Raw genomic sequence first — 15,444 nt, forward strand, 5'->3', positions numbered from 1 at the left:
ACTTGCCTTTGTTGTTCCTCCAATAAGTTCACGCGTGATACAGAGTTTGTGAAAATGTCGTTGTAGTTGGATTGATTTTTTTCTGACTGACAGTAAAGCAGCTACATTGGCCCCAAAGAGGAAGAATTAATTACTTGACTGTTATTCACAAGCACCAACTCGCAAGAGGCAAAAAGCTCACACAATCACAACACAGGAAATGTGCTTGGTTGAGCGTCGTTTGATTTCTCGTGTTCAAGGTACCACTAGTTAAAAGCCCAGTTTGTTGACAAATACTAACTGTAGCGTCGTCGCTGGCTTAATCATTAACACTAAATCTGACTTTTGTGTGTTAAAGCTGCTGGGGCTTTGGTCGCGTAAGGGCAGAATGGCTGAAAATAAAGTTGCTGTGGCGAAAGTACTGGTGATCGGCGAGCAAGGTATAGTAAGAGCCGGAAAAAGCCTAAATCGTGACTAAACAATGCGTACCGGTTTGTAATTCGCAACTTTAATTAAGGCAACAATATAATTAGAGCACAATCGTAATTGGCTGCCACAAAAAATGCGCAAGCAAAATTCCCAGGCAACTCAAAGCATCGCATATCGTGTTTCGCGAAAGCCTAGGCGACGTAGTTACGTAAATTTACTTCGAAGCTATAAAGTGGAATTAACAAATGTGTTGCAGGGGTTGGTAAAAGCTCGCTTGTGGGGCGTTACGCCAAGGACTTCTTTGACGAGGGCGTAAAGAGTACGGTTGGAGCTTCCTATTTTGAATGCACAGAGTAAGTGTTTTTAGCTTTGATTCCAAATTTGTCAACATGCATTTTGTACAGTTTGTAAGTCTTATTCAAATAACCTTGACACTTTGACATTGTACAAGGTATGTCTTTTTATGACAGTTGTTTGTTAAACAGCATTAAGCTTGTAGTAATGTGATTACCAGCACCGCACAGTCCCATGCGATCGTCTCATCCCTATATCCGATACATGTGGGACCGTCTAAAGTCATTTGACCTTTAGTAACCTTTGAACTGTGGTAACCCCCACTGGACTGCGGTTTGATACCGGCGTCGAACACGCCCAGCCAAACACCAGTTTCTAAATGTATAAATATTAGGCGAACGCTACGTCAACCTGTTAACAAGTCAGGCGTCCATCAATCGTGCTGCGTTTTGCTCCTCGAATGGTGACGTGATAAATAACAACGAAAATCGAAACCATTGGCATATACACACGAATAAATGAAGAAGGCTTTGCCGCGATTTAATCTTAAGCCAAGGCGATGAAATTACATCTGACTGAGCTGATATTGAAGCAATATCGGTAATTTGGGTTTTCTACAGCACGAGCCCTTGTCTAAGTTTAGATCAATATTAATCCAGTATGGCCATCTCTACGTTAAAGCGTTTGTATGATATGGGGGTATAAATGGGTTTTAGGGACATTTTGCGGTTTTGCTACGGGCACAAAATCAATTCTACGACTGACTGCGGTTTCATTTTGCCTATGGTAACAGTGTATGACAACTGTAGGAAAGGAGTTCACTTTAAAGTGCGAACTGTCTTTGAATATTCGACCATTACGAAAACAAATCAAAATGAAGTCAGACAACTTTTGTTTTTTCCATATGGAAAGAAAGAAAGACAAATTGAAAGTTTTGTTTGCCTGGCGTTGTTGGCAGCACATAGCAAATTTTGTTGTATTTATAAAATATGGTAAAATTTGCGCAACGTTGCAGGTTATTGTTCATGTCGATAGTTTCCACAGTGTCCCTGTGGGAACTAACTTATCTTAACAAAAGAAGTAATATGTTTGCACAAAAGCAATTACTGAACACAAGCCGGATATAGATTGTTAAATCCAGTCCCGATTCGAGCGACTTTAATCCAACAGGTTTTAAGTTTGGTACATATATGTTTTGAAAGGTTTATAGGTTTGAAGGAGGCATATAAAGCACGGCATTGTCCTGATACAGAATAGCGTCGGCTTATGTTATTGTGATGTTTTTGACAAAAAAATTCTCAGATTGGTCTCTGTCAAATGAAGTGGTATCCCGAAGTTATAATTGAATCATTCATAAGAGTAAACCATCCACTAAAATTACCATAGTTTGGTTTATGGGCCAAAAAGTCATCAAATATTCTGACAGGTGATTTTCTGCCATGCACAGCAGTGCCCCATTTTTCACCCCAACAAAACCTTTAGCCTTTAGCTCCGTTCAGTTGTGCGGACTTTGCTGCTGTCATCTCTTCACTACCGACCAAAACAACAAGGACACGGCACGTCGACTTTCGGCGTCTGCCCGCGTGACGAAACAACCGCGATTGTGACGTATGCACGCTTGCACAATGTTCGGTTGGAACAAGCCTAATCCCAGCGTCCGGTGATTCAGACCCAGCGCGATGTACACAACGCCATTAACGCGGTGAATTCCCTTACCTGGAACTGTTTTGCGATTCGATTCCAGACCAGTAGGGAAACCGGCGTTAATCCTAGTTAATCCTTACCAAACAAACACCCCCATGACCGACAATGACTACGCGCGTTACGTCATAGAGTGGAATGCTGGAAAGTGAATTGATACTCGATGCTGGCTCGATGGAGAGCAGCTTGTTTGAACATATGCGAACGCATGTTCGAGCCGTCATAAACGAACATGGCGCGGAAGGGTCATCAACAGCACTCCTATGCAGTGTGACCTCACAATGGGCATTATTTTCTCACAAGCGCACTGGCGCAATTCGAGCCCACACAGCAGCTGATCTATCGCGTGCCCCGGAGTCGAAACCCACTGCCCTCTTCTGTGGCAGTGGTGTCGATTTACAAGGTTTTTAATTGTGGTTGCGAATTTTTGAGGGTGGCTTTAATGTAGGTTGGGTTGCATTAAAGGAAAGTGTGAATTTCAAAGTCACAACATTTGGTTGTTGTAAAACTAAGGCCGACAAAACTGCGCCAGAAGAGTCCAGTCACATTAACAACATTATTATGTAAAAATTCTAAAACGTTGGGAAATGTGTTGGCTAATTGCTTTAAACTAGATGACTTCTTTTCTTTAAACACAGAGAAATCTCTTTTATACCTTTATTTTAAGTAGTTTAAAGGCTTGGTGTCGTCATTAATGATTTGCACTGGACTACAAAAAGTTCTAGCAAATATCACAAAATAAATGCTTCTTTGCCGCAGGGAAATTGGCGATCACACGGTGAAACTGAAAATATGGGACACGGCTGGCCAGGAACGCTACAAATCCCTGGTAAGTTGGTACCCTCGAAACGCGATTGTTACGTCATTGCAGACAGCGTGAAGTCGTCGAAGCTTCTGCGGTTCTGGAATTTGATACTGCGCGGCGGCTGCGAAGCAATAATGGCAGCCGCGGCGCCGAATTTTCCCAAAATTTCCTCACCAGTTAGATTTCGCATGAAGAGGGGTAATAGAATAGGGGGCATATAATTTACCTCCAGAAACCGGCACCCCATGAGACCCGCTTTCCCCATGGGGCAATTTGAGTCACGTGGGATCGCGTGCTTTCTTGCGTGACGACAACTTTCATGTCGGTTTGTTTTCATTTCCCCCCAGCAAGATTTCACCCGCCGCGTTACCCACACGCTGCCAAACCCCTGTCACGAAGAACATCTTTTGTTATGGTGGACATTAAAAATTAAGCGAGCAAAGAAAAGTAGTCTATGAAACTTTTATGATCGTATCGCGCGCAGATGCCCATGTACTACCGGAAGACTAGCGCCGCCATCCTGGTCTATGACGTCACAAACAGGGCGAGCTTCCGATCTTTGGTCCAGTGGAAGTCAGGTAGACAAAATGTTACTAAAAGCAAAGCTTGGTTCCTTTTTTTTATAACTTTAGATTTTGGATCACAGAATTGCAAAACAATTCGGAGTTCGACACAAGTAAGTTGTTGCTACATTGTCACGTGAACCTTTGTCTAACACTTGGTGGCGCAGTTTTAATTGTCGTGGGCAACAAGTGCGACAAGCCAGATGAAGAGCGGGCAATTTTCTCTGAAGAGGGCAAAGCTTTCGCCCAAACCATCAGCGCTCAGTTTCACGAAGTTTCCGCCCTCGCAGACTGCGGTAGGTCACATTACGCAATCTTAAACGTAGTTGTCAAGATGACGTTACAATATGTTGAAGGCGTTCGAAAAATGTTCACGGACCTTTGCGTGAGGATAATTCATGCGCAACAGTCAGCTGACCAGCTCTCGTCCAATCAGCGCACGTCCTACGATCAACCGGTGATTTTGCCCAGAGCAAGTCGCCAATCGTCGCTTTGCTGCAGGTGACCTTTGACCCGTGCACCACGTGACTGCAATTACGATGTGACCTACCGGTTGTGACGTCACAAGGGTCGCGGGCGATTACGTAACCAATTATCAGCGGGTCGCTTTTATCTGCAGTGTATATAGCGACGTGTGGGTCGCATTGGTGTTAACATGCACAAATTATGATATGACAATCGATTAGAAGGAGGGCATTGTCTTGTTGTTCGCACAGGACGAGTAGGTGGGAACATATTAATCACATGCCAGATGATAATATGAGTGTCAATTGGGGATTACATGACTACGATAGGTCGGAGTGGTCCTTTTGTAAATTGCCGTTTAAAACAAGTCTCGTTGCAAGGTTTTAAAGATTCACTTTATCGATTCGACTTATTGATGACGTAACGTTGACTATTGTGGATTTGCGTTTTTATAAATGGGCGAATATTGATTTGGCGCCATAATGTGTGACAATATCAAATAAAATTGAAATGTTATTGAAAGTGATTTCGACCCTCTACAAGCATCGAATTGTGCCGGGATAACAATTTTAAGCATGATTTTTTACTAATGTTGATATGAAACGGTGTTTATTGCAACGTTCCTTTATTTATTGCGATAAATAATTTACGTTCGGTTTTTCGCCTGTCGTTCCGTAATTGGCCGTTGCATAACCGTTTGATCAGATCTGCACCAAGGTTATGATAATGTCGCAAACCGCTTGTAAACAAAGAAGAAGTTATAAAGTAACTGTCCTCAAGGAGTTAAACTGAAACATAGTTTTCATTTAAAAAGCCTGTAAGGGTTTCGACATCTGAGAAGCACTTTCGCCTGATGTTGTATACATTTTAACTCAGAAAAGCAGCTCTGTTGAATTGGATGGGATATACAAATGTCACGGCTCGATTCCTAAAGTGGGTTTGCGAAACCCTGGGGTTACATAACAAAAATGCAAAGAGTTTCATAAGCTTTTATTCTGGGAATCATTCCCAATTCTGTTGCAATTGGCCGTGAAGATTTCCACTTATGTATAGTTATACCGCAATCACAGAAACGTGAGTTTCCAGACTTAAATCTGCCGAACAATATAAGAAGTGGGTTCAAATGAAAAGATTAACCACTCCAAATTTGACAGATTTTGGCCTGGAAACTAAATCTTTCTGGGTTTCATGAGCTTTACTATCTATAGTTTTAGGCAAAAAGTTGCAAACATTTTTTGCCGCGTTTGGGCAACAAAAGCGTGAAAGCCAAAAAGCAAACAAATGCAACAATTTGGACGTAAACAGAAACCATTTGTGTTGATTTGACAATTATGACGTTTTGGGGGTTCCTTGTCAACTTAAATACCTTCCCAATGTCTCGCGGACAAAAATCTTCGGGAAACACTGTGTTGCGCCAATAGTTAAGAGAATACACCCATGTATAAGAAACTCGAAAATGGGTCGCACACAAGCAACGCCTGGTTACCGTTACCGTTTTTGTGTCTAGTCATTGATGGTTCAATGTAGATTAACAGCTAAATATTTCTGTGAGAAACGGTCAATTGTTGGATAAGTTGGAATTCCGATTTGCATTCCAGGAAATTGACGTTGGTTTTGTGTCCGCTACCCACTTGACTCGGCACCCAGGCGTGTAGAAATGATGCCGTGTTGCCCGTTCCGCGCAACTGTTTCAAATATACAAACCAAAAATACACGCAGCAAAAATTAACGCATTAAATATGCATGGATGAAAAACATTAAACTCCAAATGAACCCATAGAAATGTATGAAAACGCATTACTTCGCCTTTACAACGCAGTGCTTAACGACATTGTAAATACGTAAGGATCAAGGCACAAAATTTTGATCCGTATCGGAAAAAATTTGATCCTTTCTCATTTCTTCAACGATTTCAAAGGCGCAAACGCCCTTGTCCTGACCCTAGCTCGGGTAAGTAACGATGACGTCCGCCTTGTTAAAGCTTTAGAGATTCCTCTGCTTCATTTCGTCCGACGACAGATTTGTGACTTAAATTGCATTAATCTTTTGTAGCAACCGAGGTCGTTGCTTGATTATTGGAACACGCTCGCGCGCGATTACTTGATTGTTTGCTTGCAATCGAAGCTGATTTATGGCCTCCCGTTAGTCGAGGCCGAACGCTTGTTCTTGCGCCCGCGTTTTAGTTAATTGACCTCAAATTTGTGGCAACAGCGAAAAGTAGACAAACAATTGCTGGAACAAGTCGACAAATTTCCGCGTATCTGATATTCGTGGGCGGTGATTGCTTGATACATGGACGTGGGTTACAACAACGGAGAAGTATTTCACTTTCACTTCTATGTAAACATAGTAGAGTTGTTTGTTAAACGCCGCTTTATGCGAAAACTTGCCTACCAGTTACACCGTCTTGATATAAACAACAACAAGTGCTTTTCTCATAACATGCGCGGGCGCCATCTAATAACAGTGTTTCGCTGTGTTTACGTTTGTCGGGCAAAGTTTTAATTAACCGCGCAGTAATCAGCTTAGTACGAGTGAATCGTTGTGCGAATACCGTGCTAGAAGACTTCTGTCGCCGTCGAGTTTTAGAACTCCGTGTCAACGCGACACCTTCGCGACCCTGTAATCGCATTTTTTGCTCTTAGAGCTCTTGGGCAGTCCAACGGAAAAATGTGTTTCACGCTTGTCATCGTGCCAGTAATGGAACATTAAGATTCTGATGTCATAATTACATCTTTCGACATGTGTCAGTCAAAAGCGCATATAGCAGCAATTGACATATGCCACCTTCTGTCAATGGCGAATTCCATCGCTCTGAAGGAATCGTTTGAAAATTGCGCGCGCTTAATTTGGAACGCAATATCTCAATATGTCCCTGGCTTCTGTCTCGCCTAATCCGAAGCCTCTGCGTTGCGTAAACGCGAGAGCGACAACTTTAATCCCGGGCGATAAAGTCTCGACCCCAAATTGCCGACAAATCGTTCGCCGCAACCCGTTATACGTAATAATGGGCATTGTCGTGTAAATAGACAAGGCCTTATCTCCCCCCACTAGCGTTTGCAACCTGCGCTTACGCAGACTGTTTGTCAAGTTGGAAAGGCAGCATGTCAGTCTCTCAGCACCCAAAATGGGAACTGAGAAGTGTGATAAAAGGCCGTGGATCGATAAATCTTTGGCGAGAATGGTTATTACAGAGGCCGCTCCCCTCCAATGGAATAGAAATGGAAGGCCATGTTCACAATTGACCCGTCGATCGCACCTTACATCTGGGGCTTGCATAAACACACAAACAAACCCGTCGGTTCGCGCACTTTAATCATTAAACGCGGGCGCACAAGTTCGGAATAAATAAACGCATTTGCGGAAAAAGTGGGGGCCGGCGGCGATATATGAATAATGCACGAGCTCATTGCGGTAAAATGACGACCCTGCAAGCTTTTCCAAGTAGCACTCTTCGACACCCATGCACGAGGCCGGAAAGAAGAGCAAATCCATGTCGTTGAACTGAAAGTCGAGCAGAAAAATGAATAGAAAAACAACGAACGTTTGCTATACGTATACGCCAGTATCATCCAAGTCCGTTCCACACTGCGAGCTGTACCAAGAACGGTGCAACTCGTCATGTCTTGTTCGCGTGTTGACGTCAGCGCGCCTGTTAAGGGTGCAAGATGCGCAGGCCGTCGACGCACCAGTTCCACTGTCCAGCGATTGCGGTTGCGTCAGATATTCTTGACCGCGAACGAGAATTGTGACGTCAAATTCCTTGCGTGCGTCGAGCGTGGTCGTACTCACAGAACGCGCGAAGTCATTGCCTTTGAATTGTCGAACTTTTAGTTGATGGTTCAAGTGGTCAGTTGATCGACTGACTATTGACGCCTTGGAGTAGTGAGTTGAATAACGACGATGGCTCAGCTTGTTTTTGGTGGTGTATCGCCGCCACAGCAAAAGCAGTATTATGACGACGACAATACCAAATAAAAGAGCGCCTATGCAGGCAATGCCCCATGTCGGGAGAGTCCCTATGTCCCCGGGGGACCCGGAAACACCGGAAGATCGGGACGCGCCTGTTCGAAATATTGCACACGATTGCATTGTGATGTCATTGAGGGATTGGAGTGATGTGCGAGCGCAGACGACGTACCCCGTGTCCGGTTTAATATCTTCAATGCGATTGAGCGAATCCAACTTCTGTTCATCTGATATCCTCAACACTGACAGCGCCGATTGTGAAGCGTCAAAAGAACAATTACTGCATTGTGGAATACCGAAGAAGACGAAGTATTTGATGTAATCCGGGTCGAAGTGCCGGAAGCCGTGGAACAGAAACTCGATCGAGGTCGAGGTCGCGTTTAAGAGCTCGAAAGAAGAACCCTCTGTGGCGTCACAAACCAGGGACTCGACGTCAATTGCACGAAGAGTGACGGCAGCGAACTTTAACGGTGTGGCGCAACGTATATTGCTCTCACTGCTCGCGATGTGTTGGATCGAATGTAGCCATTGTTTGAGGTAAGTAAGGTAACAATTGCAACGCCACGGATTTCCTTGAAGCTCGATCCGTACCAGTTGGGGTAGGTTATCCAGTGCACCAGGCTCCACGCTCTCCAGTTTGTTATATGAGAGGTCGAGACTGTTAAGACCCGGATTAAACGACGATTTGTGGAGATACCGGAGCGAGTTGCGAGACAAAATCAATTCTCCCAGGTATTCGGGCAAATCTGGTGGCACGTTTTGCAGTTGATTTCCGCGCAGGTTCAGCGATTTTATGCTGCGCAACTTTCCCAGTGCATTTTCTTCTATTCCATCGTACCTGATGACGTTTTCGGAGAGGTCAAGCGTGATCAAACCTCCCAGAGGAGAAGTGGAGCGTGTTGAGATGGCCTCTAGTCGGTTTTTGCGCAACTGGAAGTGACGGAGGCTGGCTGGAAGGCCTTCCGGGAGCGACTTTAGAGAGTTTCCGTTCATGGTCAACGTCTCAAGAACCGACGCGTTTTGGAAAGCTGTGGGGGACAAACCGTCGTTTGTGACGTCATTATGGTCGAGGTTTAATTCGCGCAGGTTTATAAGCTTTTTGAAAGCTCCCCGAGCGATAAATCTGATATCGTTTGAATTCAAATCGATCTGTTCAAGTGAAGACGGCAAAAGCTTCGGAAACGACGTTAGTTTGTTTCTGTGAAGATCGAGCTTGCGTAGTTGTGTGAGATGCCGGAGGTTGTGCACAGACGAAGTGCTGCTGATAATCTTGTTCCCCTGCAATCGTAGCTCCACAGTGTCGGACGGGATTCCATACGGGATATACTGCAATTTCCTTTCATGGCAATAAACCACTTTCCTCCTACTGTCGCAACGACAGACTCGAGGACAGCTGCTACCATACGATGCCAGAGATATTAACAAACATAACAGAGCCTGAATTTTTGACATTCTTGCTTCCAATAGCTATTTCTGAAAAATCACGAACGTAGACGTTATGACAGTGGCCTGTACCCGCGTGAGAGCAAGTGGTTCTGGCCCCATATCGATTGTGACGCCACAATAGGTGTTAAAACCAACAAGGCCGCGCGCGTCTATGAGGCCGGTGGGAAATTAAGTCCCGCTGTTTTCGCTGTAAATTCGAACACCGCCGCTTATTGGGTTGTGGCTTAACCCGCTGCGTTAACGGATGTTGCTGACATTGTGCGCTCGCAGAACAATAAAATCTCGACAAACATCTAAAAATCCAAAACAAACTCTCTACCTGGCAAGGTTAAGACTTCTACTGCGCTGTATCACGGGCGTCTCTCATCACTATACGTGCCACCAGCGCGCGGATTCACCTCTTACAATCGATGACAGCAAAAGGCTTTTTTTCTGCGCGCCGTTTTTTCGCCGGCGGGGTCTCGCTTTTCTCCGTCGCGCGAGGATCGCGTTTCACTCGCTCAAAACAACGTGACAAAAAAACGCGACGAGAAATACCCACTTACGCCCCCAAACTGTTATACCCCCACGCGCGAGCGACAACCCAACAGTGAAAGCGCATTCTGGGAATCCATTTGCCTTTTCGGTAATCGATCACTTTGCTAGACAAACACGACTGAGCGATCGGCGAAAATCTACGCTTTGCGAACTACTTTCAATCACTACGTAATCACTGTGTCCCATCTCTGTCCCAAAAAACTGAAATAAACTCTGACCTGTCTTGGCCGCTCATACTGACGGCTAGTTGGGTTCTGCAATTCCGTTAAAAACATCTTGCACACGTAAAGCTTTTTCCAGGCCCGAACAGTTCGAAAGCGCAAACAGCGCGGCATCGATTCTTCAAAGCGGCGATGTGCGCGGCGTAATTACAACGCAACAATGACAATGCAATCCGTTTCTACAAAAGAACGCTCCCTATTGTTTCGTTCGTCTTCAGGTGCGAGTGCCGTGCATTTGAAACAATGCCAGTTGCTGCATGTAACAGATTGCTTGCGAAACCACTAGGCAGAAGATCGCTTTGAACTCGTGGAAGAAAGGAATTAGTTTTTCTTTTGCTGCTGGCCCACATGCTTTGTGACGTCACAAAGCTTGTTTGTTTACGACTACGCAATGCGCGCGAGGGGCTTAAGCGACGTGGAGGTGTCTCGCTGGGGAAGATTTCGTATTGCATGCATCCCGCGATCATCCGCTGGAAGACGGCTAAAGGGGGAACATCAAACAAGCCGCCTAAACCCCTTTGCACGAATCTGAGTGTCTGATTCATCCTGCTTAATTTTGCGAGCTTCATAACTGGTAATCGCGCCTTCGGATTAAACCGGACAGAATCGATCTTCCATTATGAGAAACGGGGGCGAGGGCTCAGAAAATGGGGAGGGTCCGCACTTTGTCGCTACTTGGTCGAAATATCGATTAGATGTTGTAGGGGAGCGAAATTAAAGCAAGTCCGACCTAAGGGGGCATTAACGGAAGAGATTGCTGGATCGGACGAGTTGCAATTTAAAGTTCCTCACGGTATTCTCTATATGTGATACAATGGAGCCTTCGAGCATAGATCATGGCGGCACTAAATCTGTTCCGATTCACTTGGGCAGATGATGGGGGTAATCATAGGGTACAGGTGCACCCCCACCTCATCGCCGCCTAACTTAATTCAATCTTCGCCGTTGTGGGGCGGCGAAGCGCATAGTTTGGCGAGGGACCCACGACGCGCTTCACTGCGCGATTAAATTGGGCGCGATTGAAAGTGAAAGGACGATCGCGACAAATTTCACGGTGTCGTCTCACCGTTCGAGAACATCTGCCATTTTAGAAACTTCGGTACGTATTTCAATTTACCTCGAACTCGCGGCTTATCCCGTCACACCGCGGCGGTTCTTGAATGAAACAGATAGTCACATGAAAACGACACGCCTGCGTACCGCTGTATGGCGACAGAATTCGCGTTCTCACAAAATTGTTTTTTTGTGGGCGACTCGCCTCCACCTCATGTTTAATTAAGTTAATATTTAGACTGGGATGAAAATTCAGCGTAAAATTCCCAAAACAAAATAATATTGCAACATTTTTCTTGTAAGTTTTTTGCAACTGCGCAACTGGTTGGATGAAAAAAAAAACACATCAACCACTGAAGCAATTTTTCCCAACCGGGATGGAATTAGTCCCGAAGGATAAACATACAAAAGCAACTTGCACCATAGGTTGAGAAAAACAACTAAATATCAAATTAGCGACACTGTTTGTTTACGTTTGTATCTCTTACATGTCAAATGTCTGGGGATGCAAAGCTCCAAAATGGAGGAATGTGTGCACGCGAACCACTGCATTGAAGAGTTTGAGTTGTCCAGTAAAGGGATCGTTACAACAGAGCTAACTTGCAAAGATGCCAAAGAAGCAAGCAACTTATACATTTTCTGTTACTATTCATGTAATACTAAAACCATGGTTATAAGCCATGTAGAGTTTAATTGGTCGGGCTATAATTAACAAATGGGCGCCTGACTTAATAACCTTCATGTTTTTTTCTGTGCCCACGCTATTTTATCCCTTTTGTGCATTGTTCATCTGCGTAGTAGTTTTCTTTTGCAAAATACACATGGTGTAATTGTTTTAATTGAACAAAACGGTGGGAACCCCAAATCCCAAGTTGTCAGAACAAGCATCCACGTCACCATACATCCCAGAACACACATGTTTTTGATCCGGGAGACATCGCGCGACAAGATTCGAAACAACGTCGCCGGGTCGTGAGATAAGAGAATACACGCGCGCGGTTGCCGTGGAAATTAATTCCTTATCAAGTTCTCGATTTGCACAGCGGCGGGACAGACTCATGGGGCGGTTTCCTGCCGTCATATTTACCGAACGTGATGTAACAATTAATCGACTTATTCTCGAATTGCACGAAGTCACGTAGTGGTGGCGTTTGCGTTTCAACGCGCCCCTGTTTACACAACTACTGGAAAGTATTCCGCCCCCCACCGACTGATGTCGTTCCGGACCAACGACGCTTTCCGCTTCCTGACGCGAAATTTTTGTATTGAACCTGATTTACACATGATCATCACCTAGCGGATAGGTTAGGGTAGTCTAGTTTATGGTTCATTTGTACTCAAAATTGGTTTACCTAGGTCTGGTTTGTTTCCACTTCTACTGCGTAACACAACCAGCGGCAAAATATGTCTTGACAAGAAAACACGGCAAAATGTGTAAGGTTTCATTAGGTTTAATGACAGTTAAAATTAATTATGACGCCGCTTAGAATTCGAAATGAAAATGGCCCTAACGTTTTGGCACTAAGCAATTACACTTTTTACGTGGTTTTGTACCAAATATATTCAGTTACAACCATATACCTACGCAAAACACACATCAACGCAAATGCGATTACAATGTAACGACTAAGTTTGCCTTCAAATTCCAGACAGGTATGATTCATAACTGATAAGTGCTAATGGCTGACGAAGACTCCGCGGTTTGTTCCTGTGGTATCGATCGACCTGTTGACCTCAGGTCTCAAGAGGCAACACCGCATGTTATGAATCTATACCTTAATTATTAGAGAAATGGTATACGCGGATGGTATTTTGAATTGCCTACTGAGCTTTATTGTTGCCTCCTATTGATTTGATACTTGTAATTAGGCCACGAGATCGATGTCTGCATACTTTGATAAATATCGTATTTCGAAGTTTTTTATCGATGTTCAGAACCGTTTTCCGTTCGACTTGAATCAGCATTGATTTTGAGCGAATGGCAAATATTTTTGAAAAAACTTGATCAAAACATGAAAAAAATAAAAACATTTCTGTTATAGCATAAACTCGCATTGTTGTATGCGTGGTAGACAGATTCATTTATTACGACACAAAGTATTAAATTTATTCATCTTATAATTTACTACTTTCCGCAATTACAATCACGTCCGGTTGTGTGCGAAATCCAGGTGCGAAATCAAAGAAAAACGTTCAAAGTAAATCACGTTTCACCAGATCTGTCACAAGCTAACAATGGCGGTTAATTGGATTAAACCGAAACAGTAGCCATATGCACTGGACGTTTAACGCAGAACGATTCGATTTTCTCTTGATTGTTTTACGACACACTGGGGCAATTACCGCACAGGTTTTATGACCTCACAATAGCCAAACACTTCGCGCGTCGATCCATCCGGAATTATTAATTGTGACCAATCGCATTCTCGAACAACTGTCGCGCGACGCGGGAGAGAAAAGCGATCACAAACAAAAATTTTGCGACGGTAGAAAAATATTTGCGCTTGTCGGATATAGAAGGTCGAAAGCGGACGACTTGTATAGTGACGTAACAATAAACAAACGTTCTAGAAACGGCGGTGGCGTTTCGAGTGTTCATAGTGGAAGGGAAAAAGCGCTCGTTTCTGTGTTTTTGGTGTTAGTTTGAGAGATTTCATTGTTGAACATCCAATCTTTAGTGGGCGGTATTTGAGTTTAAAAACATATTTAAATATTCTTTGATTGAAATTGATTGAACGTTTTGCCACCAACAAGAACTTTACATCACTATAAAAATTTCCAAATACCAATAGTATATTGTAATTTTACCAACAATTACATTCGGTACAACTTCAGATAATTTTCTCTGTTCAAATGTCAGGTAATCCGGCCACGATTAATTCGCCCAGTAAGTGGCGCAATAGAGCAGAAATCAAATGACTTCTGAATGTGCCAGGCCAACTTTTAAATTCTACTGACCGCGTAAACTACGGAATGAAACGTGCAACCTTACTAAATCACGAGAAAGTATGTTTATTCAAACCTTAATTTGAATAAGAAGGCCTAAGCTAATATGCTACCGGTGGCTTATTGGTGGAATTAACTCCAAGTTTTGCACTCAAACCTTGCTCTTATTGCAAAACGCTATTCCAAGTTATTCCTATTCCATTGTTTACACCGCGATCGCATTTACGAGCGCTGAGTATTTTGTTGCCAATCCCAGAACTGAAATCAATCACTTCTCTTGTAAAGGACAGTAAACCTACTTCCCACTGAAACTAAGTTAACGACCATTTTACGAACATGAACTCGTGTATTATCATCCATGCCTTTGTGTGTTCTGCAATCAGCCATTAACCTAAAACTACACAATCAAAACTATTATTGTTTATACGCGACTGAAAAACATTGAAAGAGAGTTAATACTAAAACAAGGGTGAATTAAAAGTCATGTAGTCGTATAAAGTGATTGGAATGACGTTGATTGCAATGACTTTACTGTGAATAACTGAGACGTTTATTTCATCAACGAGAAAATCATCGTTCCAGGACTTGCTTGTTTGTATGTTGACGGTATTAACAATTTAGCGAGAAATGGAAACAGTATTAGGTTCATTAAACCGCCGATTGAAAGTAAAGTTGGTGCCAAAACACAGGCAACAAACCAGTTTGTGTGCAACCATGCGCAGATACACGAGTTAGCTTGTTGGGGTCGTGCGCTCTTCCATTGTCACGTCACAGTGCGCCATTGTCGCTAAGTTGCGCCATAAACAAGAGCTTCGCGAATTGGTGGAACGGTTGGCCTGTGGGCGTACAAGAGGGTCCTATCGAGTTACCCCGCCGCGATTCCTCGTCGGGTTCGAATTACGCGCGATCCGATACGGGTAAATCACTGGGGAGGACCGCTACTCGATTGTTCGCTGTCGTAGAGGCATTATGTAGTTTTTATCAGGTATAGAATGTTGTATAATGCGACTGCTGGGCAAGCGGGGGTGAGATTAAG

General features: G+C 43.8%; 2 protein-coding genes across 2 annotated transcripts; one reads left to right on the plus strand and one right to left on the minus strand.

The window, feature by feature from the left end:
* Positions 1 to 367: 367 nt before the first annotated feature.
* LOC145895442 (uncharacterized) lies at positions 368 to 4,450 on the plus strand. Its single transcript, XM_082984249.1, has 7 exons — positions 368 to 419; positions 665 to 761; positions 3,163 to 3,232; positions 3,693 to 3,786; positions 3,855 to 3,884; positions 3,939 to 4,067; positions 4,128 to 4,450. The coding sequence occupies exons 1-7, from the start codon at positions 368 to 370 to the stop codon at positions 4,274 to 4,276; spliced, it is 621 nt and encodes a 206-aa protein (XP_082840375.1). The 3' UTR covers positions 4,277 to 4,450.
* A 3,090-nt stretch (positions 4,451 to 7,540) lies between these two features.
* Positions 7,541 to 9,971, minus strand: LOC145896179 (leucine-rich repeat transmembrane protein FLRT2-like). Its single transcript, XM_082985060.1, has one exon. It carries the CDS (start codon positions 9,655 to 9,657, stop codon positions 7,786 to 7,788), a length of 1,872 nt encoding a protein of 623 aa, XP_082841186.1. The 5' UTR covers positions 9,658 to 9,971; the 3' UTR covers positions 7,541 to 7,785.
* Between the last annotated feature and the right edge of the window lie 5,473 nt (positions 9,972 to 15,444).

This window comes from Ascidia mentula, chromosome 3 (assembly GCF_947561715.1).
Source record: "Ascidia mentula chromosome 3, kaAscMent1.1, whole genome shotgun sequence".
Lineage (NCBI taxonomy): Eukaryota > Metazoa > Chordata > Ascidiacea > Phlebobranchia > Ascidiidae > Ascidia > Ascidia mentula.

What these genes read in the sequence shown, in the direction of transcription:
- LOC145895442 (XM_082984249.1), top strand. Translation starts at nt 368, where the DNA reads ATGGCTGAAAATAAAGTTGCTGTGGCGAAAGTACTGGTGATCGGCGAG. An exon ending in TTTGGTCCAGTGGAAGTCAG is followed by an intron (nt 3,787 to 3,854) that starts GTAGACAAAATG and finishes TTTGGATCACAG; the next exon opens with AATTGCAAAACAATTCGGAG. An exon ending in TTCCGCCCTCGCAGACTGCG is followed by an intron (nt 4,068 to 4,127) that starts GTAGGTCACATT and finishes AATATGTTGAAG; the next exon opens with GCGTTCGAAAAATGTTCACG.
- LOC145896179 (XM_082985060.1), bottom strand. Translation starts at nt 9,657, where the DNA reads ATGTCAAAAATTCAGGCTCTGTTATGTTTGTTAATATCTCTGGCATCG.